Source organism: Kryptolebias marmoratus, linkage group LG17 (assembly GCF_001649575.2).
Source record: "Kryptolebias marmoratus isolate JLee-2015 linkage group LG17, ASM164957v2, whole genome shotgun sequence".
NCBI lineage: Eukaryota > Metazoa > Chordata > Actinopteri > Cyprinodontiformes > Rivulidae > Kryptolebias > Kryptolebias marmoratus.
In genome coordinates, this window is record NC_051446.1 from 16,566,146 (window position 1) to 16,590,681 (window position 24,536).

General features: G+C 35.3%; 1 protein-coding gene across 5 annotated transcripts in view; it reads left to right on the forward strand.

Moving 5' to 3' along the window:
• The window catches only part of LOC108249191 (protocadherin-15-like), a 211,362-nt gene that overhangs the window by 48,893 nt on the left and 137,933 nt on the right, over positions 1–24,536 (forward strand). For 3 of the 5 annotated variants that reach the window (XM_017438411.2, XM_025010744.2, XM_017438403.3), the window contains exons 3-6: positions 3,004–3,018; positions 3,551–3,616; positions 20,140–20,300; positions 21,458–21,613. In XM_017438411.2, coding sequence (XP_017293900.1) covers positions 3,004–3,018; positions 3,551–3,616; positions 20,140–20,300; positions 21,458–21,613 — 398 coding nt within the window. Of the gene's footprint in view, positions 1–3,003; positions 3,019–3,550; positions 3,617–17,822; positions 17,902–17,923; positions 18,077–20,139; positions 20,301–21,457; positions 21,614–24,536 lie in introns of those variants that run through there. The other 2 variants (XM_025010734.2, XM_025010738.2) reach the window with 2 other exon arrangements.

Genomic DNA, 24,536 nt, shown 5'->3' on the forward strand with positions numbered 1-24,536 from the left:
TTATATCAATTGCGTTGAGAAACCAGCTGATCAGATCCATATTCCTTAAATTTTTGGAAAATATGTAAAAAGAGGCTTCGAAAAAGGAAAGGCGGGGGGGGACGAGGAGACAGAGAGAAAAGAAACACATCCGCCTTCCACCAGAAGCAGAAAAGAAAAAAAAAAAGCAGGTGTTGTGTTGTTTTGTTTTCAGTTTAGATGAGGAATCAGACAGAAACACAACACTGGAAGTGAGACAAGAGTTTAGGAATCATATACAAGTTGCACAATCAGGCTGCAATATTCAGTAACATCAATGAGATGGTCTGTTTTTACCTAAATCACAAGATATTTATGGATCAGACACTAATATCTCATTTTAATGTTGTTTCGCTAGTCCAGTCAAAGACATGCTGGTTTGTATCATTTTGAAACACTGCTATCCTCTTGTCACTTTCTTGACGGTTTCTAAATGCTCTTCCAGCTAAAAGTTTAATTGTTTTGTAGTCTGAAGTAGTCTTTAGTGTATTGTCTGCTTTTCAGTTGACAGGTGGTAAATGTGATTTTACAAATTTGATGCCTTGCTTAGAAGTTGGGGATCCTGGAAACAAGAATTTATCCAACTTTTTAATGTTACTAAATCCAAACAATGTATTACTCTTAAACAGAACGACATCTGTTAGCAAATTTGTGCCTACAGTTAAATAAACTTGTGACCAGATTCTTGTGACCCCAAGTTTTATTTTTACCGTGCCTCCCCTGGGGCTCTATGCAAAATTTCACAAAGGCGAGAGCAACATTCTGGCCCCATGACTTTCTCAACAATGTAAACAAGAGTTTTGTAGAAGTAAAACTTACAGCAAAGCGGTGGCATTGTCTTGCATCACCATGCAGGATTAATACATCATGTCACAGCCAGACAACAGAGCAAATTGTTAACTGTAACAATCTTTAGCTTGGTTTAAGAGGTCAGATTCAAATCTGTGAGAAAGGAAACTATTTTTTGTTTCTGTTTCTGCACGACTGACTACAAAATCAATCTTTTTCAGCACTAATATACGTTAATATTGAGCCCTGGGACAGATAAATCAATTTTCAGGGCTGTTTTTTTTTTTTAAACCTGCTTCTGGTGTTGAAAACATTAAACAATACAGATGAATGTTGAAATCCTCTATGTCACACAGTAATATATTATAATGGAGAGGACGAGAGAGACTGACAGAGTTAGAGGGAAAAAAAGTGGGATCATTGTTCCATAAAGTCTATTTTCTCTGTGATCAGATATCCATCTTCTAGGCTTCGTGTGGGATTTTTCCAGCCATCATCCAGAGCTGTAGTATAATGTTAGCCTGTCGGTTTAATGTCAGTGGCTTGTTTTCGTTTATCCTGGCAAGGACATGGGAAGAAAAGGGGACGTTTGAGTGTTAGCACTTGTTTTTTGCTGAGAATGTGATTATTTTAAGCTTCAAGCCAAGGGTAATGTGTTTTTTTCTGATATTAACGGGCTGTGGTAAGTGGGCATTGTAGAGCTTAAACAGATAGTATGGTCATAGTTAAAATGATATTCTTTTAAAATAGTTATTAATACTAAATACCTTCATCAGTGGGGACATCAGACATAGAGCATGGAGTATGAAGAAAAGAGTAGAAGTCTTCCTCCAGGCTAGGCTAAATTTTAAAGATTTTTGAGGCTTATAAAACAAGTGTTTCTCAAAAACAATATACTTGTGTAAAAGAACACTTTATTAGCTAATATTAAACCTCTACATTTTGCATGACATTGTCTGTTTGTTGCTGCTTTCTCAACCGAACATCCGTGTTGCTACCAAAATGAATGAGTGCTGAGCATAGATAGATTGTGTACATGTCAATGGTGCTGACTGAGAGACTGTAAATGTATCAGTCTGCCTGATGAGCATGTCTAGTAAGTCCAAATGTTTACTTATTTCTGGTGGACAGATGCATTCAGCAGCCTCAGGAGGCCGACATTGGCTTAGTAACGCAGATGTTGTTCGGTAAAGAAAACGTCAACAAACCAAATAGTGTCATGCAAGATTCTAACAGTTTAATATTAGCTAATGTAGCATTGTTTCACACCACTTATTTGAGAAAAAAGTTGTTTTATAAATTTGAAAAACCATACAAAGCCGGCTCTTGTTTGGTTAGCTATTAGCCTAGTCTGGACAAAGTCCTTTCTCCATAAAAACTATTTGATAGAACTTCACTTTAAAATTGACCAGAATATCCATTTTAAAGCTTAAAGAGTCTGACCAGAACACATCACACTTTAAAAAAGCCTTTACTTTTTCAAAGTTTTAAACATGATTTTAGCATTTTCTGTTTAAAGTAATAGCTCAGACCTTTAAAGTGAAGTTATGGAAATGTTGTGAGCAATCCAAATTTTATTTGTTACAGATACAGGAACTAACTCTTTGAACGGCCTCAGTTTGAAGAAATAGTTTAATTTTAGCTGTACTGAAGCACTAACTCTTAGTTTACTTGGTGTCAAAACTAAAGTCGACATGTCATTTTGTCACCACAGCTGTAGCAGAAATATTACACTTCTGCTGGAATAACTGTGCAATGCTAAATTGACAGCAATGTTAAATTTTAAGAAATAATATTTGCAAAAACTGCTATACAATTTGCAGGGCATTGGAGCCTTTTTTTGTTGTTCGGTTTTTGGTTTTTTTTTCTAAAGAGGGCTGCAATTTAATTTTGGCTCCACTCTGACCAGCTGTTTACTGTTAATAGTCAGAATTTTTAATATTTTTCCAAACTGAGGTTGTTCAAAGAGCTATCTACAACAAGTAAGATATGTTTTGGTCTTACCCTTTTACAGAACTTTATTTAAAAATCTCTTTAACACGGATTTTTATTTACTCACTTTGTCTTTGCAACTTATTAATTTTTCTTAATATTTTTTTCTTCAAATTTTCCCTTCCTTCCCCTCGTTCCTTGACTGCTCTCTTCCTCCTCTCCTTTGCCTCCATCCTGACTTGGTGTGGCTGTCTCTAACTGCAGATTGGCACTATGAGGGTAAGACTGATTTCTTTTGCCTTCCTCTGTTAAATGTTTTCAGTTTCTGGGCTAGTTTATTTATCCGTGCTGACTATGCAGAGATAGCTTCAGAGGATTAAGTCTGTTCTTTAAAAAAAGGGGCTTTAATCTATTTTTACTGTCAGTTCTTGTTTCCCTTACCTCACCTTGTTTTACACTACATTACATTCCGCTTATAAAATTCATGTGCTCTTTTCTCACCCAATCTATTCCCCCTCAGTGAAGGCAGAAGAATGAGGTTAATAAACTACAGACTATATCTGCAAAGCTCATGCTTTATTTATTTTTATGCATTTATTGCTGTTGTTCTTGCAGCATTTGTGCACTCATCACACCTCAGGACCTTTTGAAATCACTTTCCTCATAAATACAAAGTGTTTATTAAGTAATACCACCTCCAGGCGTCACAATGAAGTTCCATATTTCACTTTTTTAAAAAAACAAAATGTATATGAGGAAGGAAAACCCCAAGTATCTATGTAAATTTATAGTTCCTTTTCCATCTTTTCAGAATGTAAACTTTCTCGCTCGGGTCCTCCTGCTACCATCGTGGCCATAGATGAAGAAAGCCCCAACGGTAAAGTACTTTTTTTAATTTCTTTTTAATCAGTGTTGTGTGTTTTTGAATGAAGTCCTGCAGCAATGTTTTTTTTAAATAAGTTGAAGAAGTTTTCTCAAAAAAATTGTATTTCTTTTTGAGGAGATTTCCATACCAGCCACCTGAACATGCAAAAAAAAAAAAAAAAAACATTCAAACATTTTTAAGCATAAATGAATGTTACCACAACATGAACAGGGTTTGACTCTTTTACCCATTCCAACCAACTTTATGTAGTGAGCTGTTTTAAATCTGGACATCACAGCCCTAAAACTGTTCATGAGTGAAACATAACTGTCTCAACAGGTTATGTTCAACAGATCGTGTCCCTTTTCCTTTTAGCCGATTCTAGTAATTTGGCATGTAGTCTGCACTCATTAATTGTCCATTAGGTTTTTTGCCAACAGTGTCACTGATGAAGTCCAATCAAGGCTGCAGAGGAAATGACCTAAATCTCTTGTGTGTATGTGTGTGTGTGTGAGCAGAACAAAGAAAAGATAAGAGAGACTGCTTTTTATTGAGCCTCCAAGGTGCTGACGAGTAGATTTTGTTAACTTTGGGCAGAGCTCAGTTAGCTGATTCCCCATTTCAGATCAAGACGCTGCAGGCTGTTGCTTCTTGTTTAATGGACAGATTGAAAGGAGGGTTAGATCTTCTCATTTAAGCTTGAGGTAGATAAGAATGTAAAGGTGTTACCTAATTCAGCTTACTTCAAAATTAATTACGACAATAACACATTTGTAATGAAGATGAGGTGGGATGTATTTGACCATGATCATTTTGTAATAAAATTAAATCATAGAAAAACATATTTGAAATGAAAAACAAGGTTGCAGGTTCTAGCTTGTTCTACAAAGTTCAGTAAAATTTGGTAATATCACACTCATGTTTCTTGTGTGATATCAAAAGGAAAAACATGTCAATGCAGGGTCATTTTTATCAGTAGATGGTTAGAAAAAACAGGATGGAGTGGTGCAAGGGGTACTTTAAGTTGGTTCACTCAGCTCTTTGTCCTACTGGTTCAGTTTTTCACAGGAAAATAATGTTCAGACCCAATTGTGAGACAACAGTAGTGCCTCCAAAACTTCAGACATTCATTAAAATGAATAAGGAGGATCGGGAAATCTCAGATAGATTAAACAAAACATAACAGCAATATATGCTTTTTTAACTTTGCTTAGAGAAAATGGTCCAAACTTTTAAAACAATTATTAATCATGTATTGCTGTGGTATTTGTTTGGGAAAGTCCACAAAGTCTGCTTGACTTAAGCTTTCAAAATATATTTGTTCCTGCCCTCTGAAGTGGGCCAAAGGCAGGTGAGATTGTGCAAATAAACAGTATATACAATAGAAAAGTAATGATTTCTTTAGTTTTTTTTATTATTTGTCAAATCTGTGAAAAAAGGTAGTTATTCACAAGAAATCCTAATTAGGTCTGGTTTGTTTTTAAAAGAAGCATCTTTGTTGTAAAGTAGGACAAAGTCCAGCAAGTGCCAGGTAATGAAAGGAACATTTTTATTTAGAAATACAATTTATTTATTTGAAGAAACGCCTTACAGACAACATTCTGCTAGAAAACAAGCAAAGAACCAGTTTTGGTTCAGTGACGTGGGACAAATTCTTACTCCCAGATTTACTAGAAAATTACAAATAACTCCTCCCTGCAATAGCACAAAAAGCAAACAAACAAACAAATAAAAAAACGTACTCTGCAGCCTAATTTTAAAATAAGCAAGTAATTCTTAATTTGCAAAATTGCCTCCAAAGAAACTGAAAAACATTTATTTTTGAAAATTTAACAAATGTACATGTTTACATAGAAACCACTGAGATTACCTCAATACATAAATACCTGATACTTAAAAGTCTAACGTCGTTTTAAAGACACCACAGACAATAGTAATAGGGTTATTGAATCTTAAAGGTTGTTAGTGCACTTTGTATCTAAACCATAACTTCACATTTGGTGTTGTACTGACTTCTGAAAACACAGGTCAACACTGACCTCGAAGTACATGGACACCAGTGTGATTGCAAATCTTTGCACTCAGTTTTAGAAACTGAAGAAATGGATTCTTTTTTAATTTCTACAACTGGCATTTACCAAGTTCCATCTTAAAACACATGATGTTCTTAAAGATGGTTTTATTTATCACAGGTACAAGAAACTTTATAATCACATCACAGAGAAAACAAAGTAGGCTTTTGTGTCTGAGATTCAAACTTAAAATCTTTAGAATCATCTGGTAACAGTTAACGCTTTTATTTCTGTTTTTTCAGTATTTTAACAGCATTTTCCTCAAATTTACATTTTCTCAGTGTTGTGCTTCTTTTAAATAGCTTATTGATAAAGTAAATGCACTGTTTACCTGTCAGGATATGATAAAATGCATCTGGTCTTCATGAAAAAATGAGGTAAACAGCCCGCGATGCTTGACATATAGTAATGATCTGAGATCATTTCCAAGGTCTTTTCCTTATTGGGGTGGTGACACATGCAGGTGGTCCATCAAGTGAGTTTGATTAGAAGCAACTGAATGCTTATTACCATCTTATTTCCTATCAAAGCTGTAATGACTTACTTAGTTTTCATAGACCTGTCTTTTTCATAAATAAATACCAACAAGGTGTACCATATGGTGTTTGTCTGTGGTTTTATACTTAGCTATGTTTAGACTTGTTGAAAACCAGATTTAAAAAAAAAATTATATACAAAACCTTAGAACTGAAAAGGGTGGATGCACATTTTTTCCTTAAACGCAGGTAATCTGACACAACAGGTTTCTAGTTGGATTCATGTAAGAAGTTTATGGAATTTTATAAATAACAACAAGGTAAAAAAAAAGAATAATAATAAAAAAACAAGTGTTTTTATACACCCTTGAAATAAATGAAACTACAAATTACAATGTTGGTTGTAATAATAAGGTATTTTTCACAGAAGAAATATACTGAACAAAAAGATAAACACAACACTTTTTTACTCCCATTTTTCATGAGCTGAACTCGAATATCTAAGACTTTCTGTGTACAATGCAGGCCTTTTTCTCTCAAATATTGTTCATAAATTCATGTAAATTTGTGTGTTAGTGAGCACTTCTCTTTTGCTGAGATAATTCATCCACCTCACAGGTGTGGCATATCAAGATGCTGATTAGACAACATGATTATTGCACAGGCTGTTAGGCTGGCCACAACAAAAGACCAGCATTTGTATTTTGCATTTTGAGAAATTTATGAATCTCTTTTTTACAGTAGATTTTTGTATTGTTTTCTATATCTGCTGTCTCCCAGCGTACATCAGTGACTCACATTATGTAATGACACCACATGTACACAGCCATGCATGCATCCTGAAAGTGTTACAGAAGATATACAGTTCTGTGAAAAAATGTTTACCACATTACAAATTTCTTCCGTTTTTGCTTTTTGTGACAAGTTTTAGATCATCAAACTAATGTTACTATCAGACAAAGGTATCCTAAGTACAAAGCAAAGTTTTTAAATGAGTATTTCATTTATTCAGGAAAAAAAGACTATCCAAACCTACCTGGACCTAGCATTTGTGATAACAGGCAGTTGCTGTGTAGGAATGTTTCTGCTGTGCTTCAGACTGTTGCCCTTCTTCAGAGCCCAAGTGCTCTTGAGCTTAAGGTCAGAAACTGATGACTGAACATTTTCCCATAGGTATTTCTGGTAGAGAGCAAAATTCACAGTTCCATCAATCACAGCAAGTTGTCCAGGTCCTGAAAGCAGCAAAGCGTCCCCAGACAATCACAATCCTACCACCATGTTTGATTGTCATTATAACGTAATCTCTTTCTGAAATGTGGTGTTAGTTTTAGAAGAAACGGGAAGCACTCCTTCCAAAACAGTTAGTCCACAGAATGTTTTCCCAAAGGTCTTGAGGATCACCACAATGTTTTGTTTGGCAAATAAGAGACGTACCTTTTGTTTTCTTTTGGTCATCAGTGGTTTTGGTCTTGTAACTCCCCCAAGGAGGTCATTTTTGCCCTTTTTTAATGTTGAATGATGAACACTGACTTCAGCTGAGGCCAGTGAAGCTTTAGATGTTCTGTGTTCTTTTGGGACTTCCCAGGTGAGGCACTGATGCACTCTTGCAGTAATTTTGGGCAGCTGGCCACTCCCGGGAAGGTTTACTACTGTTCAGTGTTCTCTCCATTTGTGGATAATGGTTGTCTTTAAGTGATTTCTTGATTCTACAGGCCTGGCAACAATCAGGCCTGGGTATGGCTAGTCATATTGTTTAATTCAGTTAATTTGTGGTTTGACAAGAAGGGAAATTAGTTTTTCACACAGGCCCAGGTTGGTTTGAATAGCTTTTTTTTCCCTTAAAAAATGAAATCATTATTTGAAAACTGCATTTGGTATTTACTAAGGTTATCTTCGACATTAAAATAAATCTGAAACATTTAAGTGTGACAAAAAAAGCAAAAACAGAAGAAATCTGTTAGAGGGCAAATACTTTTTCAAAGCACTGAATGCAGATGATTAAACAAAAGAGTTGGGCACACCTTCTCTAAATATGTACTTGCAGTAAATAGTACTGGTGGCAGTAAATTGTTTCCTGATTTATACAACATGCAATAAATTGCATTGTTTACTTCAGCCCATGTAAAATATAACTTTATGAAATTGATCTCAAACCTTTTTCAAAAACCAGGATTAAACAGTGATAAAATACTACGCTGATACATGTCAAACTAATCCAAAGAGAATGGAGTTCAGCGTTTGAGTGTATGTGTCTGAGTGTGAAAATAAAGTAATTGTCCATAAATCCAGATGTGAAATGGTGTGTGAGGACATGGATGAGTACTGCGGTGAGTCCGCTGAGTTTAAAATGTCTTATTTAGGCAATTACTGTGCTCATCTGACTGCAGATTCAGCGCTCTCTAATGGAGCTAATGAATGGGAGCAATGTCTCATGACACAGCTTTATTAAGTCTGTCAATGTAGCTGTTAACAGACCATATATAAAAAAAATTAAAGTTTTTACTTCCTGATGTGTTAAAAATTTCTCTTGATGTTTTTTGTAAACACTTGATTGGCAAATTCTTTCTCATTGACCAAACCCTTTAGAACTGCTTTTTTTGCTGAATTTGAATTTTTAAATTTTGAAGTTATTTTTATTTTTTGTACCTTAGACGATCTTAGATGCATTTTTTTTCTCCTTTTCTTCTCAATGGTTGCATGCAGCTGTAAGGAACCTATTCTGTTGTCCCGACAAGGCAGTCATAAGAGAAAATTCTACTTTTAAAACATGATGTTTACATTGGTTTGATGATTTATTTGGAAGTTACTGATTTTAAAAGTAAGGATTTTTCTGACTTTTTAGCTTTACTGAACCCCCCCCCCCCAAAAAAAAAAAATCAGGTATTGCTTAAATCCTTCCTGTTGGCCAATCTCTGTTCATTAACTTAACTAAACCGAAGAAACAGATTCTAATGACATCTGTTTTTATTTTGACCCCTGGCACCTGGTGGGCTCCAAATAAAGCAAAGCTCAGGCATGCAGTAAAGAGTTTTACAGTTGTTGCTCATGTATGACAGTTTAATGTAATATAAAAGCTAGACATATGATTTTAAAAGGCAAAGTATGGCAATAAATGTAAGAGCTCTGAAAGTTCAGTAATTTTATAACTTTGAATCTTTACCCTCCTGATGCTACTGTTGGACTTTTAAATATTTTGAGGTGAGAACACATTGATAGAATAAAGAACTGTTAGTCCACTGCAATGATTTTTTATTTTTTATTTTTTGCAAAATAAGGAAAAATTAAAATATTCTTTGCAATATATACTGTACACAGTTAATGAAAGCATGCTCTGTTTAACAATTCCTTTAATGCTATGTGATGTTATGTAAAGCAATGATAATTTAATCAGTTAGCCTCATTAACATGGTTGGGGTGAAATAGACTATCACTCTCTATATACTCTATATGTATATCCACACAGAATGTCAGGAAAATGCGAGCCAGACTTTTCTGAATCCTCCATCCATCATCACTCAGGTTTCCAGCAGTTGTATGCTTCAGAACCACATTAATAAGTTCGACCTCTCATTATCCCACAGGTATTCTCAGGGTTTCATCAACAGTCTTGATGAAATACTGTTGATGTGTCCATGAAATACTGAGGGGTTTTAATTTGTGATTTGAGTTGGCATCTGTCGGTACCAGCTGAAACTCGCATTAGGAATAGTTGTGGCTCGCTAACAAAATTAATACTCCTAATTTTATAATTAAGAGAGCGAATGTAATGTGTGCTGTGACACAGTTAAATGCATGATAAGCTCTCACATTAAATCCCTACATTCTAGGTGATCACCTCACCATCTGCATCATAAATTTACTGTAGCTTCACAATCATTGTTCGCTGGTCAGAGTTTCCAGACAGGTAGTTCTATTTTTTTTTTTTTTTTGCAGTATAATTTTTGTTTGCATCATCATTTATGAATACATGGCTGTTGTAAACTAAAGAAAAGGAATATGTTGCAGTGGATTGATTGTTGTTTGGACTACTGAACACACCTTCAATGCATTTACAGTAACATGTAGAGTTGAAACCGGTCCCTGCACTGTGTGTATGGGCTTTAAATTTCAGTTTTTCTTTTTCTGCAAGGCTCAGAATAACAGATTGTCTTGTGTATATGTGTGTGTGTCAAGGTAAAACACTCTTGTCCAGAGTCCCAGTTTCATGTTTGCCACTGAGTAAATAACATGTAACAGCACAGGTTGTGGTTCTACTTGTTGTGGAGAGGGAGACACTCTGCCAGGGTTTGACCAGAATCAACTCAACATGAACCTTCGACTGCAGGCACACACACACAGGCGCGATAAAGATCTGAAAGAGGGTACCAAAACTGAAGCTAAAACTCTAACACTACACTTTAGTTTTGTCTACATTGTACTGATTTTTTTTACCCTGGAACCTTATTACACAGGACCATTAACATTTTTTCTGCTCTAGTTTGTTGAGTGTCCACCAAAATCTGATGTTTATGGTAGATAAGTCAAATTAAGTCTCTGACGTTCAACCTGACAGAGTGCTTCTGTCACTGAATGGTGAATGTTGCATATTTTGGATTGGGATCATTTAGAAGTGTTTATTTTGTACTCACAGTACATTGCACCAAATAAAGCGTAGTGGTACCATTTTATTAAATCTGGACACTTACAGTGTTGTGAGAAAAAAAGAGACAAAGACAAATGCAGTTACTAGTAAAAGTAAAGACTTATTAGTTCTGGTCAGGGCTGCACAGTTATAGGTTTTAACTATCTTATGCATGTTCTCCTTGTGCATATGACTTTTTTTAATTATAAGGTACTGAAAGTTTTCTCCCACATCCCAAGAACCTGCTTTTTTGTTTTAATTGGTTATTCTTATTTTAGTCTTTGCATGAAATTAAACTTTTTTTTTCCTCTTGATGATCATAATTCCACAAGTAATCATCAAGTACTGATTGGCAGTCTTAAGACAATCTTTTTTTTAGTATCCTAAAGATGCCTTTTCCACCACTGCTTATTCAGCTTATTTTAATATCTGCATAATGCGAAGCTGTCCAGATGTTCACATTTTATGACAATTTTCATTGCCTCATTTTTAGAACGTCTGGACCTAAACAGATGGACGATAAGATAATGAAGCGTGATCATTTTTTGTGATTTAAGTTGGTAAACTCTGCTGATTCCTCAGAGCAAAAATATATAAATGGGACTGTAAGTAAAGGCGAGCACAGTTCTCTAACTCTAGTGTGGAAAATGCTCTCTTTTCTTGGCCTGTTGTGTTGAAGCTAAAAGAGTAAAAAGTTTGTACTTCAAACATAAAAGATGTTTGTATTGTGATGAGTGATGTAATAAGGCTGCAACAGCATGTTGGCACACATTACCATACCTGTGCATTTTTACATGAGCTTTTATATCTTTGAATCATTGCTTGAAAGCATTGGGTGTGGTTCATTATTCTTTTTGTGTGTGTTCATTGTAAATGTTGTATGTTTGTGTGTGGTTGTTCAGTAATCTTCCTCAAACAGCTGGTAAAAAAAAAAAAAATTGCACTAGAATAGTTTGTATCCATATTAGCACGTATTGCTTCTTGGCTTTAAATAATGTTATGATTTAATAGAGATTCTAGCTTTAGGGTGGCTATATCAGGATGGTGTTACAAGGGTGGAGGGAAAATGAGAGGGAGGACCGTGAGAGGAAAAAGATACAAAAAGTTTTAAAAAAGTGTGAATTGAAACTAGAAATAGATTCTTTCCTTTACCAATTACACACAAAGATATAAATAACCAGAGCATTTCTGAATAATTTTAAAGGCTGCCAATGCAGCTACTGCCCAAGATTCCAACATAACCTTTTATTAATCTAAGCTAAGGAAAATTGCCTACTGATGTATGAACTGTATATAATGTGTAAAAAGAGCCAAGATCAAAAGAAAAGTTAAAGCTGCTACGGGTGGCTATTATGGTCACCATAGTAACCACACACTTCTGTCTTTTTCTCCCTGACTGCCAAGTGAATGAGAGGCAGACAAAAGGGCAGGTATAAAAATAAGCCTCAAACAAACAATCTGTGTTCAAAATCTATTAAACAGACCTTATGAATTCTTTAACTGTGACGACTGATATTCACACGTGATTTTTTATGTTTTTACAGGGTTTTATGTAGGTTATCTAACAAGTAGTCTAGACTCCATGAAAGCTTGTGTGTGCAACTTTCTGCATTCTGGGAAGGAAAATTTGAAAGAAAACCTATGTAGTAAGAGACACGCATTGTGAATGGTAAATCATAAACATGGAAATGTGCAGTCAGTGCCATTGAGTTGGCAAATGAAACATAAAAACTGTCGTTTAGTAATAAACGTTGCACTTATCTTGTTGAAATCCCTCTGAAGTTGCATTAAACACAAAGCCACATTTTCCATTTTAACCAGGAACTTCGCTTCATTGAAAGTTGACTCATTTTTCATATTTCTGCAGCTGATATGATGCATATCTTGATACACTACCAATGATTTAATATATCAAACAGCAAAAATGATATAACACAGTATGATTCAGCCCTTAGTCATGATGCAGTGAAGTTCATTGAGTTTTAATTGTCTCATGGGTGTCTCCAACCCATCTCAAGAATGCTAGAGTTGTCATTTGACACCCGCAGAGGAGCTCTTCTCTGACAGAAAACAATTGCAGTAAATGTCCAGGTCTAAAAACACACTGACAATAAATAATTTTTGAAAAACTGGTCCATATCTGCTTATTTTTATTTTATAAGTGTACCTCAGCAACTTAAATTATAAACATGGGGATGGCTGCCCAGTGGGGTACAAAACGAGCCAGGATAGGCAACAATAAATTGTACAGGGCCAAAAGGCAGTTTTGCAAGCCTTACACACAAAAATAGGCTGTGAGTTTCAAAAACTGGCTTCTCAAAATGTGGGCTCATGTCCACAAACACTTCGTTATGAGTCTTCAACTAGTCTTCTAACAGTTGCATCTCAGTGAGATACTACCCTAAACAAGTTAATAAGACTAAGTATTTACTACCCAATAAAAATAGACAGTTCACAAATAGGTCTTCTTATAAAATCTCCCACATTTCCTACTTGAAGGTTGTTTTTTTTTAGAAATATTAATTGATCCCCATTATCAGGGTGTAGCAAACACTCCTGTGCTGCAACTTCATCACCAATGGTGCCGGTGCTACACTCACTACAAAACGCATCCTTAACAGTAGGTAAAGTTACTGAAAAATATTGATGTACAGCAGGAAAAACTCCTGAAAAAACTTCTACGTAACGTTTATGCCTTATACACAAACATTACACATTTTCAATTTATATGCTTTATTCTGAATGTTTCCGTAATTAAATGCACTGATTTATATCGGTGCAAAAACATTTCAATTCCATCCTGCAGCTGCATCACAGCAGCACTACTAATTTGAGTGCATCAAGCAAACAGCCTTAGAGTCAGAAGATTGGGTACAAAAGGGTTAATCTTCACATTTGTAGCACACCAACACTTTGTATCAGCTCAAGATCCTGCCCTGTGGCTGTGGAATTGATTACATGGGAACAGTTTTCCTGCTATTTCACCAAAAGGAATAGTGTGCAACACAAGTATGAAGGGGCTCCAACTCTGTGTTCAACTTTTATTAATGATTGACAGCCTTCATTCTACATTCACTAGTTCCAGTGGAAACACACGCATTAAAATGACTCTGTTATCCCTCTAGCTACAGAACATCAGTAGTTCTGCCCAGCAGTATATACCAATGGGAAGATGGATAACAGAACATCTGCTTCTCTTATTTCTGACAACAACAAAAAAAATCAAAGTTTTTGCTCTGTATATGTCTACATTTTGATGAACAAAAGAGATTATCCAAAGCTTTGAAAGGGAAGCCAACTCAGCAAACAAACAGACTTGTGTTAAGTGAAGGTTTAAAGAAAAATATCAACTGAATGTAGAACATCTTTTTTTCATACTTATCCAATTAAAAAGTTCAAATTCTGAGAAGAAAATCAAACTATAAAAACAATCAAATGGTTTAGATTTTTCTTTGAAACACAACTTTGTAATGATGTACTTTCTTCTAGTTGTAGACAATTTTAAAGCCAGCCTCTACGCAGGTACAGGCACAGTGTTGCTTACAGTTTTTGGAGTAATATATGCTGCCACACAAATCGTGATTTTTTTTCTTTTTAATAAAACAAAGTCAAACCACCCTGGATTACAATGATCCCCAAAATTCTTTGCAAAACCAGTTCAACTATTTAATCATCATTCTTTTAAAAAAAAAAATCTGTGTGATGTAACAAGAGACCTTGAGTGGGGCCATCTGGACTCACAGTGGATTTTAGTCAGTGACAACAACAGAAATACCTGTTTTGTTTTTTTTTGTTAAGAAGTGGAAAAAAATATCAGATTTTTTATTTATTTATTTGATTTTTTTTTTTTTTTTTTTTTTTTTTAATGCTTAAAAAGAAAATTGTTTCCTTCCAATACTGAGTAATCTGTAACAAACACTCAGAGATGAAGCCCTGAAGTAAATTCTATGTCCTTCATCTTATGGTATTTATTTATTTATTTCAATCCACTGTTGGACATGATGATAGAGAAAAACTTTTTTCTTTTCTTTTTTTTTTTAGTCACTTAGAGCAGTGCCACAGATGCCATCAAGAATAAATGCAGAATAACAGAAGAACCCAAAACATGTTATAAATCATGCAAACTGCTGTAAAATCTCAGTTGCAGACAATTAGACAATAAAAGACAAACTAAACAAAAGAAAACACACAAATTTTAAACGGTTGAAATAGTTGCTTCTTTTATTCTTTAGTCTTGTTTTTGTGATATTTCTCTGGACTCACCTCCCTAACAGCTCAGGGGGGAGGCTGATGTGATGATTACTTCCAGTCAATGGCTCATACCTGGATGACACACCTGCAGAGTAGTCACATTCAGTTTTGCTAATGTTCTGTAAAAATTCTATTAATGCAGAACCACAATAATGTTTTCTTTCTTTTTCTCTTGTTCCTTTTGTTCTCTAATTGCTCCTTGTGCTTGTCTTTGCAGAGGGCTTCTATTTGTCTCTCATTGTGGTTCTGCTCTCTCTCTCTCTCTCTCACACACACACACACACACACACACACACACACACACACACACACACATTTCTGCCTCTGTGCTTTAACAAAGAGGCCACTTTATCAGATGCAGCTGAGTCGGTTCAGTCACACATCATACAAAGTGAGGTCGCTGTCAAAAAAACCCATTTATTTTTCTTATATAGTATATTATATTAAATTAAATACAGTTATGCAATGTTGGCCTTCTGTTTTGTTTTTTTTTTTCTACTTGTGTGTGTGTGTGCGCATGTGTGTTTTGCAAGACCAGACCAGAATTGAGATAGTAAGAAATAAATTCCCCTAATGAATTTCATTTTATATCCCACATTTCCTATAAGGAAACCAATTTCATTTAATTTCCTTATTTATTTAAAATTGGCAAATGACAGCGAAGCATTTGAAGTGGTTTCCATGGCAGCACAGAAGGCCGTGACCCAATTTCTTGTCTGGCATATCAGTTAGGAGATTGTTCAGTGTGTGTGTGTCTGTGTGTGTGTTGCAGCTTGTGTGCAGATGGTTGTGTGCACATTGAAAAAAATAAGTTTTTCTGCCATGTTGAGACACACACACACACAAAAGCAAACACAATCTTCTTTGGCCCTCAACTTTTTTCTTCTAAATCTAAATCTCTCTCTTTATTTCTCATTTAGTTTTTCTCCTTCTGCCCTTGACATGAAATCATATACACACAGCTGTAATTTTTATGGCCAAGTGATAATGTTCTTGCCTGTGTGTTTGTGTTTGGGGGAGTGTTTGTTTGTCTGTAGCGTTAGCAAATTATCTCATGAACCAGTGGATGGATTTCAATGAAACTCTCAAAGTTTATGTCTGGATGACCTTCTTGAAGTGATAACGCGTTTTGGATTTAACTCCATTTCATATGGCTTCCACAGCTAAACAACTGTAGCAAACAAACCTTAGAGTGTCTGTTAGCAAAATATCTAATGAACCACTGGATGGATTTTAACTGCCACAACTAATCAACCTTTGCCAACATAAAAAGGGCTGTAACCCAGCTAGTTTCACAGATATTGAGATTAATTTTGTGTGGTAGTAGCTGAGAGTCATCCTCAACACATTGCACAATTAATCTGAAACAATCTCACAGTATTGAGATCATACGTAACATTGTGTACAAGGTTTGACCAAAACGACTGTGACTCTGTCTAATCTCAGCACAGGGTAATTATAGCTTAAAACTCTGCTTTGACAGGCAGCAGATTGCTATGCTTTCCTTCAAGGAATGCTAGGACTTTATTATTTTTGCATTTGACAGTCCAGAAAACAAGTAGCAAGCATTTTTATTTTTTTATTTTTTTATTGTATTCATATTCTTACATATGCAGGTGTTCTGATCTTGTGTGCTAGCTTCTGTTAAAGAGCAAATGCAAATTGCAAGAACATATTTATATTCCACTATTTTATTAGTTATACACGTGTAAAAAAAACCCAGAAAGGCATACAGGCAGAAAATTATGTTTGCAGACTAACAGCCTGCAATGTGTGATAATGTACTGAAGGATGGGATGGAGTAGTGGTTTTGATTAATAATGCAGTGTGTAGGGCCTGGTAATTGGTCTCTTATGATTTGAAGTGGTACAGAGTCAAGTATGTGAAGTTTTTTAGTGTTTTTTATTTGATCTTCGCATTTTATATGCACCGTCCTTCTCTTGTATCCACCATTCTTACAGAAAATCTTTTTATGGTAATAGTTGTACATTATCATTCAAAAGAGCATGGGGACTTGTGCATGTGCATGTGAAGCATCTACAGTAGGTGATTTGTTTTTCAAGAATGCTTTTCCTATTTATTTCTGGTCATGTGCTTCTTGGGCTGCAGCTTCACATTTGTCTTTCATTTTTTTGTCTTCCATTATGGGCGTAGCTCAAAGTAACTGAAGTGGGGTTCAGTGTAAGGATTATAAACTATTACCATTTTACTTGTTGTAGTTGGCATTTTGAAAGACCTCGGTTTGGAGAAATAATTTTATTCTGATCTTATAGTTCAGCTAAAGACTCAGTCGACCAAGCAAGATCAAAGTGAATCGCTGCTGTCTTGAAACAATTCCATTCTTAAGTGTTCATAGTTAACATTATTTTAAAACTTGCATTACATGCTATAGCACCGCCAGAAGTGCTATAGTTAACTGCTGCTGATCTTTGCATTTGCAAATAACTATAACATTCTATATAATAACCATGCAATGCAAAATTGATAGTGATGTATGTCAAGGTTTCAGAAAGTAGTCTTTGCACGAAAAGTTGTAAAACTTTTGAGATTTGAGTTGTCTTAAGACAGCAACAATCCACTTTTGGTCTTGGCTCTACACACAACCCAGAATCAGAGGAGCTCAGGGAAATGAACAAAATAGCCTTTATTAATAAAATAAAGTGTCGACAAGGCAGCAAAGGCCAACTTCCTAAAATGGCAACAGCATGAACTGACAATTCAGAAGAGAAATAGAGGACTGTTTATCACCAGGGAGGAGTGATTACTGATATAAGGACCAGGTATGCTAATCAGGCAGATGAGAAGCAGCTGTGAGGTGTAGAGAGAACCAGAGGCTGAAGGAACAGTGGGGCAGTGACACAGAGGGAAAGTAAACAGGTATACACCTAACATGAAATCTCCAAGTAAAACATGACAAACTATGAACAGAATACCAGAATATAAACATAACTAATTAAAAACACAAACCTACAGAAAAAGCTATGAACATTACTTGTCAGTATTAAACTGTACATCTCTGAACTGGGACCAGTCAAAAAGCTGTCTACAACAGGTAAGTGAAGAAATTTTCATAACTTTTCCACCGAACTCCAAAAATCTGAGATGTTGCTTTAAGCCATGTTTACACTTGAAATGGGCTGATTTTGCTGTATTAAACCAATTTAAAAAGTTTTTGTTTTTTTTTTGCCTGGTGGGAATTCAACTACCGTCCGAAATGAAAAGAAACATTTTAAATTGTTCATTTTGGTACTGAGCTTATGAACTTAATAAAATAGAAACTGTGTGCCTTTGTTGCTAAAATCTACTGTTTTGACAGCACAGTTTAAAAAAACATAACTTGTCATTAAGGCACATAAGGCACAAACATGCACTGTAATGCTTTGTTTTTACTGAACAGTGTAGCTTCCATTTAGAGATCCATTTAGACTGTTACATTTCAGATCCTTTTTCATTGAACTATTAGATTTAAGTATGTGCTGATATGCCTAGGGTATATTGCATTTAATTGTAATTTGAAGATAAAGTGCTGTTTTTTAAAAGCGCAAACTTCACCTCATTAATTATCTGTAACACTAGAGAGCTGTTCAGGTTAATTTTATCTGTCACTTTATTTGCTTCTCTTCCATATTTTACCAGGCGTCTGTATTAAAACTTTCAAGCTTTTAGTTTAACTTTGTTTGTTATGTTTTTAGCAGAAGCCAGGTCTCACTCTGCCTTTCTGAAATCTGCATGTTGAAGTTTGTCATTTTATTCATAGGGTTGAGACTTATTGCAAAGGTTACAAGACAGTGTGGAGGTCAATTTTCAGAATTGAAGCTTTATGGTTGAGAGAGCCAATATAGCCAACTATAGATGAGAGAGACAATTTTCAATAAAAGTTAAGTAAATATAGATAAAATCTTGTTTCCAGTTTTGTGCTCAAACTCTATACTGTGCCGTTATTCAAGTTTGTTTACGTTAATTGATTTTGGCTTTAGATTCAAGTTTGGGATTGGGTCACAAGCTATTGATATTAGAAAGCTGTGGTTTTCTTTGGCTGTACTTTCTAACTTCCACTAACCTCATTAGGATAAAAGATCAATGAGACACCGGAATAACAAAAAAACTAGCTGGCTGTCTTTTATGCAGTAGGATGGAGTGGTTTAGCAATACTAGGTATGGCAGATCTATTCCCCGGAAATCCCATCGGTGGGGAAAAAGAAAGAAAGAAAGGAAATCCTAAAATGACTGTGAGCAAATGTCTACTTTCAGTGGCTCGCTCTTAACGCCACCCTGGCTATGTTCATCTTCTAGTTAATCCACTGAGGTTTTCAACTGAAATCAAGTTGTAAATATTATCATAACACTGGCCCGAGTTGGAGTCTTAATGATGCAGATACTAAAGCTGCTTGATTTTATTGACAAGACTTGTTAGCTATAAATCAATAAAGACACCCAGGTGTCTTGTTTATCTAAACTCGCCATTTGTTATTGCTTTGTCTTCTATAATTCTGTGTGTGTGTGCGTGGGTGTGTGAGTTGATGAAGACGTAATGTTCAAAGCCTAAATGTAAACAAAATGCTTGTCTTCTGATAAGTAACTTTCTTTTGGTTGCATTTTGGAGTTTATTTCTATTTCTCTTCCATTCTTTCCACGTTTGACTGTGTGCAATCAACATTTATTCCATATGTGCTCTAAAATAAAGTGTTTAGCTTTTATTTAGTTTAGAGGGTTTACTTTTAAACTGATGCATTTTTGTCTTAATCATTTCCTCTGTTCCGATTGGTCTTTCAGAAACTGATATAAGCAAACAAGACAACTTCAGTATCTGGATAGAAGTGCTTGATTAAATTCTACTCCATGCTTATTTCTCTTACCCTCTTTGTCTGTTTGCTTCTCCATTTAATTGCCTTTGACTTGGCAACAAACCTTACACATAATTTCCAAGTAAACAATATTGTGAATATGAAGAAAAAATGAGGAATCTGTTTGAAATGTTTGCTTCATTTTATGTTAATAAATTAAATCTTGTAATTTTCTGTTTCAGTTAAAGTGTATAGGTTAAATGAATCTTGAATTCTAGGCTTATGGCAGGGTTATTAAACTTATTTATTTATATATCTTTTATAATTTCAGGAACATTGCTGGTGGAGAACATGCAGATTAACGGTGTGGCTGAGGGTCCAAATCGAACCATCTCTCTGTCTTTAAGGGACAACAATGACTACTGGGTGATCCTTGACCCCTCCAAACAGGCTCTTTACCTAAACAGCACTGGACGAGTTCTTGATAGAGATGTAAGGTCAATTAATCTTTCTATTCTCGCCACTTTTATATACTGTCTGTTTTTTTTTTCTAGGCATTTATTTGTAGATTTGCTTATGTGCTTAGGGTACTTGCTCTGATGCATGACCAAATTTCTGCTAAGCATCAACTATCAGACTGATGGCCACATATTTGAGTTTCATGTACAGAAGATGAGGGATGCCCCTATTAAGATTTAAAGAGAATCAAACCCATAAGGTGGAATTTAAAATGGTTCGTTGATAGATGTTTAAGTTTGGTGACATGGGTTCATCCCTTGAGTTGGGTGCTTGATTGATTCATACTTCTATATTATAAGGCTAAATATACAAACCAAATAGATTTATTTCTGCTTGTAACATCATAGCATGACGCATGTTTAAAAAAAAAAAAATAAAATCTAGATTAAATGACAGCAGTAAATTTATACTTTGCTTTTAATACAATAATTTTGCATTTGGACTTATTTTGGTTAACTAGTTTTATGATTTGTCATTTATTCATGTGAGCAATGTATTTGTTTAAACTTGAACTAGTACATTTCCTTTTTATCCCAGTTTAGTTATGATGGGACAAAATGAGTTTGTTGTCCAATGATTTTATGGAAAACTCATTCATCATAGTCTTTTGTTTCTGTAAAATTCATAAAACACTATAAAAGCCTATTTCTGTATTGCTTTTCAAGAGAAGAGGTTGTACAATGATGAGAGAAAATGAGAATTGAAAAACTTAAGATGAGTTTGAAACCTGACAGAACGTAGAAAACTTGAAAGAGTTTGAAAAGTTTCAACTACCACTTTCTTTGTGGTATTGACAGAAATGGAAATCATAGTGAACATGGTGCCTCTAACAATTTCACACTAAATTGGCACCAGCATATTTACTTTCTATCCCATAAAGGGAAATTTTGATGTAGGAATTACATTTTTATGGATGTCTCACTCATCATTTGCTACTGTGAGAAACTCAGTTTCCTCTCCATCTTCACTGTGAATCATCCAATTTCCTGCTGCTATCTTTGAGAGGGTGACCTGGCACCAATACAAACTTTAACTTCTCCAACTTCTGTGCTATATATTTAGTTAATGTTGTTCTACTGTGCAATTATATGTGTAACATTTTAGTGTCTGTTTCTGTTGCTTATTTTCAGCCTCCATCGTACATCCAATCCATTGTGGTTCAGGTTCAGTGTACCAACGAGCTGATTGGGACGGTGATTTTACATGAGGTTCGCATTGTTGTTCGAGATCGAAACGACAATGCACCACGCTTCCAGCAGCCTAGATATTATGTTTCCATCAGTGAGGTAACACACTCTTTATGTCCCATACAGATCCTTCTTATCTCTTTGGAACCTACAGCATAGTCAAAAAAAAAATTAATAAATAAGTAAAATGGAGGTTAGTGTGGTGGAAATGCCTAACCATCTTTTTTTCTGTTTTTAATCAAGAGCTGTTCATCTTACTTACCCTTTACCACTTCTTTCCATCATGCTGGCAGGTGCTGCATTGATTGCTGTGAGGGGAAACTAGAGAGGGGATATTGGCTACATCTAGTTTAGCTTAAGTGCAATTTATTGACTGTTTGTTGCATACGTTTCATAATGTTTCTTTGAGGTTAACGTTTACCCCATTCTGAAAAAGCTGAGCCGTTGTGTAAAATGTGTATTTAACAAAAAAAAAATTGCAATAATTTCCAAAACTCATAAGCCCATATTCAAATAAAAAACTGTTCCCCCTTCCCCCGTACACACTCTCTCACACTCCTTCTGGAAACAAATTTAAGGTAGTTTTGAATTATTATGGGAGCAACACATCTTAAAAAAGACATGACACAAGGCCATGTTTCCCACTGAAGCATCCCTTTTTTAACAACAGTCTATAAATGTCTATGAAGTGAGGAGACCAGTTACTGGGATTTTTGGAAGGAAATGTTGCCTCATTCTTGTCTGCTGTTCAGCAGTCCTGGGTTGTCTCTGCCAGATTTTTTAGTTTAATGAAACATCAAATGTTTTCATTTGATGAGGTCTGGACAGCAAGCAGGCCAGATAACATCTGGACTTTTGTATTACAGAGCCATGCTGTTGTAATGGATGCAGAATTCAGTTTAGCATTATTTTGCTGAAATATACAAAGCTTTTCTTGAACAAAAGCCATTACTGGATGGGCGCATATGTTGTTCTCAAACCTGTGTATACTTTTTTGCATTGATGGTGCCTTTTCAGATGTGTAAGCTGCTTGTGCAGGAAGCACTAATGCACCCCTATACCATCAGAGAGGCAGGATTTAGATCTGAGCACTAATAAAAGGCTGGATGGTCCATCTCCTCTTTAGTACGGAGGATGAGTCATCTGAAATATTTTTTTTTTTGAAAAAAGAATTTCAAATTTTGTCTAACCACAGAACAGTTTTCCATTTTGTCTTAGCCTATTTTAAATGAGCTGTGACCCAGAGAATATGGCAGAATTTCTGAAAGTTGTCCACTTGGTTTCAAAATGCATGGTACAGCTTTAACCTGCATTTGAAGATGGCATGGCGAATTGTTTTTATAGACACTGATTGGTAGAAGTATTCCTGAACCCATGCAGTGATATCCATAACAGAATCAGACCTGTTTTTAATGCAGCGCTGCCTGAGGGACTGAAGATCATGGGCTCCAATATTGACTTTCAGTCTTGTCCTTCCCACAGTTTTTTTTTTCCCAGATTCTTGAAGTCTTTTGATGATATTATGAACTGTTGATGATAGGCTAAAGTCTTGCTTATTTCCCACTGAAGTACATTATTCTGAAATTGTTCCACTATTTTTAGAGGCAGTTTTTGTATACTGATGAATCTCATGATTCAGCCTCTATAAAATGCTCTTTATACCCAGTCTTCTTACTGACCTCTTGCCAATTAACCTATTTTGATGCAAAATGTTCTTCCAGCTGTTCCTTATTTGAGCCACTTACTTTTACAACCTTTTGTTGCATTTGTCCCATCTTTAAGACGTTTTGCTGCCATAAAATTCTAAATTCTTTTTTTTCCCTCAAAGAATTTCAAGATTTCTTAGTTTATGTTTACTTTGTTCCATTGTGAGCAAAATATGGATTTGTGACATTTTCAAATCATTGCATTCTGTATTAATATACATTTTACCCAATACCCATGTTTTGGAATTTGGGTTGTAGTGAAGTGAAATTTATTTATATTTATTTATTTATTTTATGCACTTTTCAGCAGCAAGGCGACCCAAAGTGCTTGTAGAAGCACTAAAGGAAACAGTACTACGGCAACACGTTTAAAATTAAAAACATCTACCAGTTTTGTTTTCTTTTTTTCTCTCTTGTACATAAGCTGAAGGAAAATGCAAAGAAAAAAGCCACGTTTTTAGACAGCTTTGAGAGCCTGTTATTCTGTGGCTTTTAGAATAATCTTCCAGCTGACATTCCCACCATTAGTTTGTCCTCTGGTGTCAGGAGAGGAAGAATTCAACTAGAGGAGGTTCAAAGTTAAACTGCACGTGGATGCATGTAGCTTGCTGCCAGCACAGACCTGGGCAGACCAAGCAGAATATATCATTATGCAGTCTTCCACATCCTGCCTAACTCAATCTGCCCTCTCAACTTCGTTCCCTCTCACAGCCTCTCCTCTGTTTTTACATTTCTTTCCTTCCTCATAGTCCTCTGTTTTCTCACTACTCCCAGCTTCTCATTATTTCAGCTTTTTTCCCAACTTCTCCACACTTTCATCTTTTTTTTTTCTTTTTTTGTTGTCTTATTCTCCTTTTCCACCAACACCTCATCCTACACCTCTCAAAATTTATATAACTATTTATAAAATACGTTCCTACATTAATTAATAATGACTACCATGCTATTTAGGAGCGACCGCTTCATAAGAAATGTTTTCCTGAGCCAGGCCTGGTTTATTTCAGTCACATAGATGGCACTAATTCTTGAAACATAAATACTTTGTACACAGTAAAATCTGCTCCTTTTGACACAATGGTGAAATGGCAAGAGCAGATTTATTTGGATTGAGTGTCCTCGTTAGTCAGAAAGCTATTGTCCTAACCACTTCTGTCATTATCAAAACTGCAACCATCTAATGAGGTACATTTATTATTGAATAATTTATTGATGATCTCACCATCTCAGTCTTATTTTTGCTGTACATTTCTGACAATATTTACTTTAGGAAGTTCAGGCACACTTGTTTGGTGCACACACAGAGAGGCATTTATTTA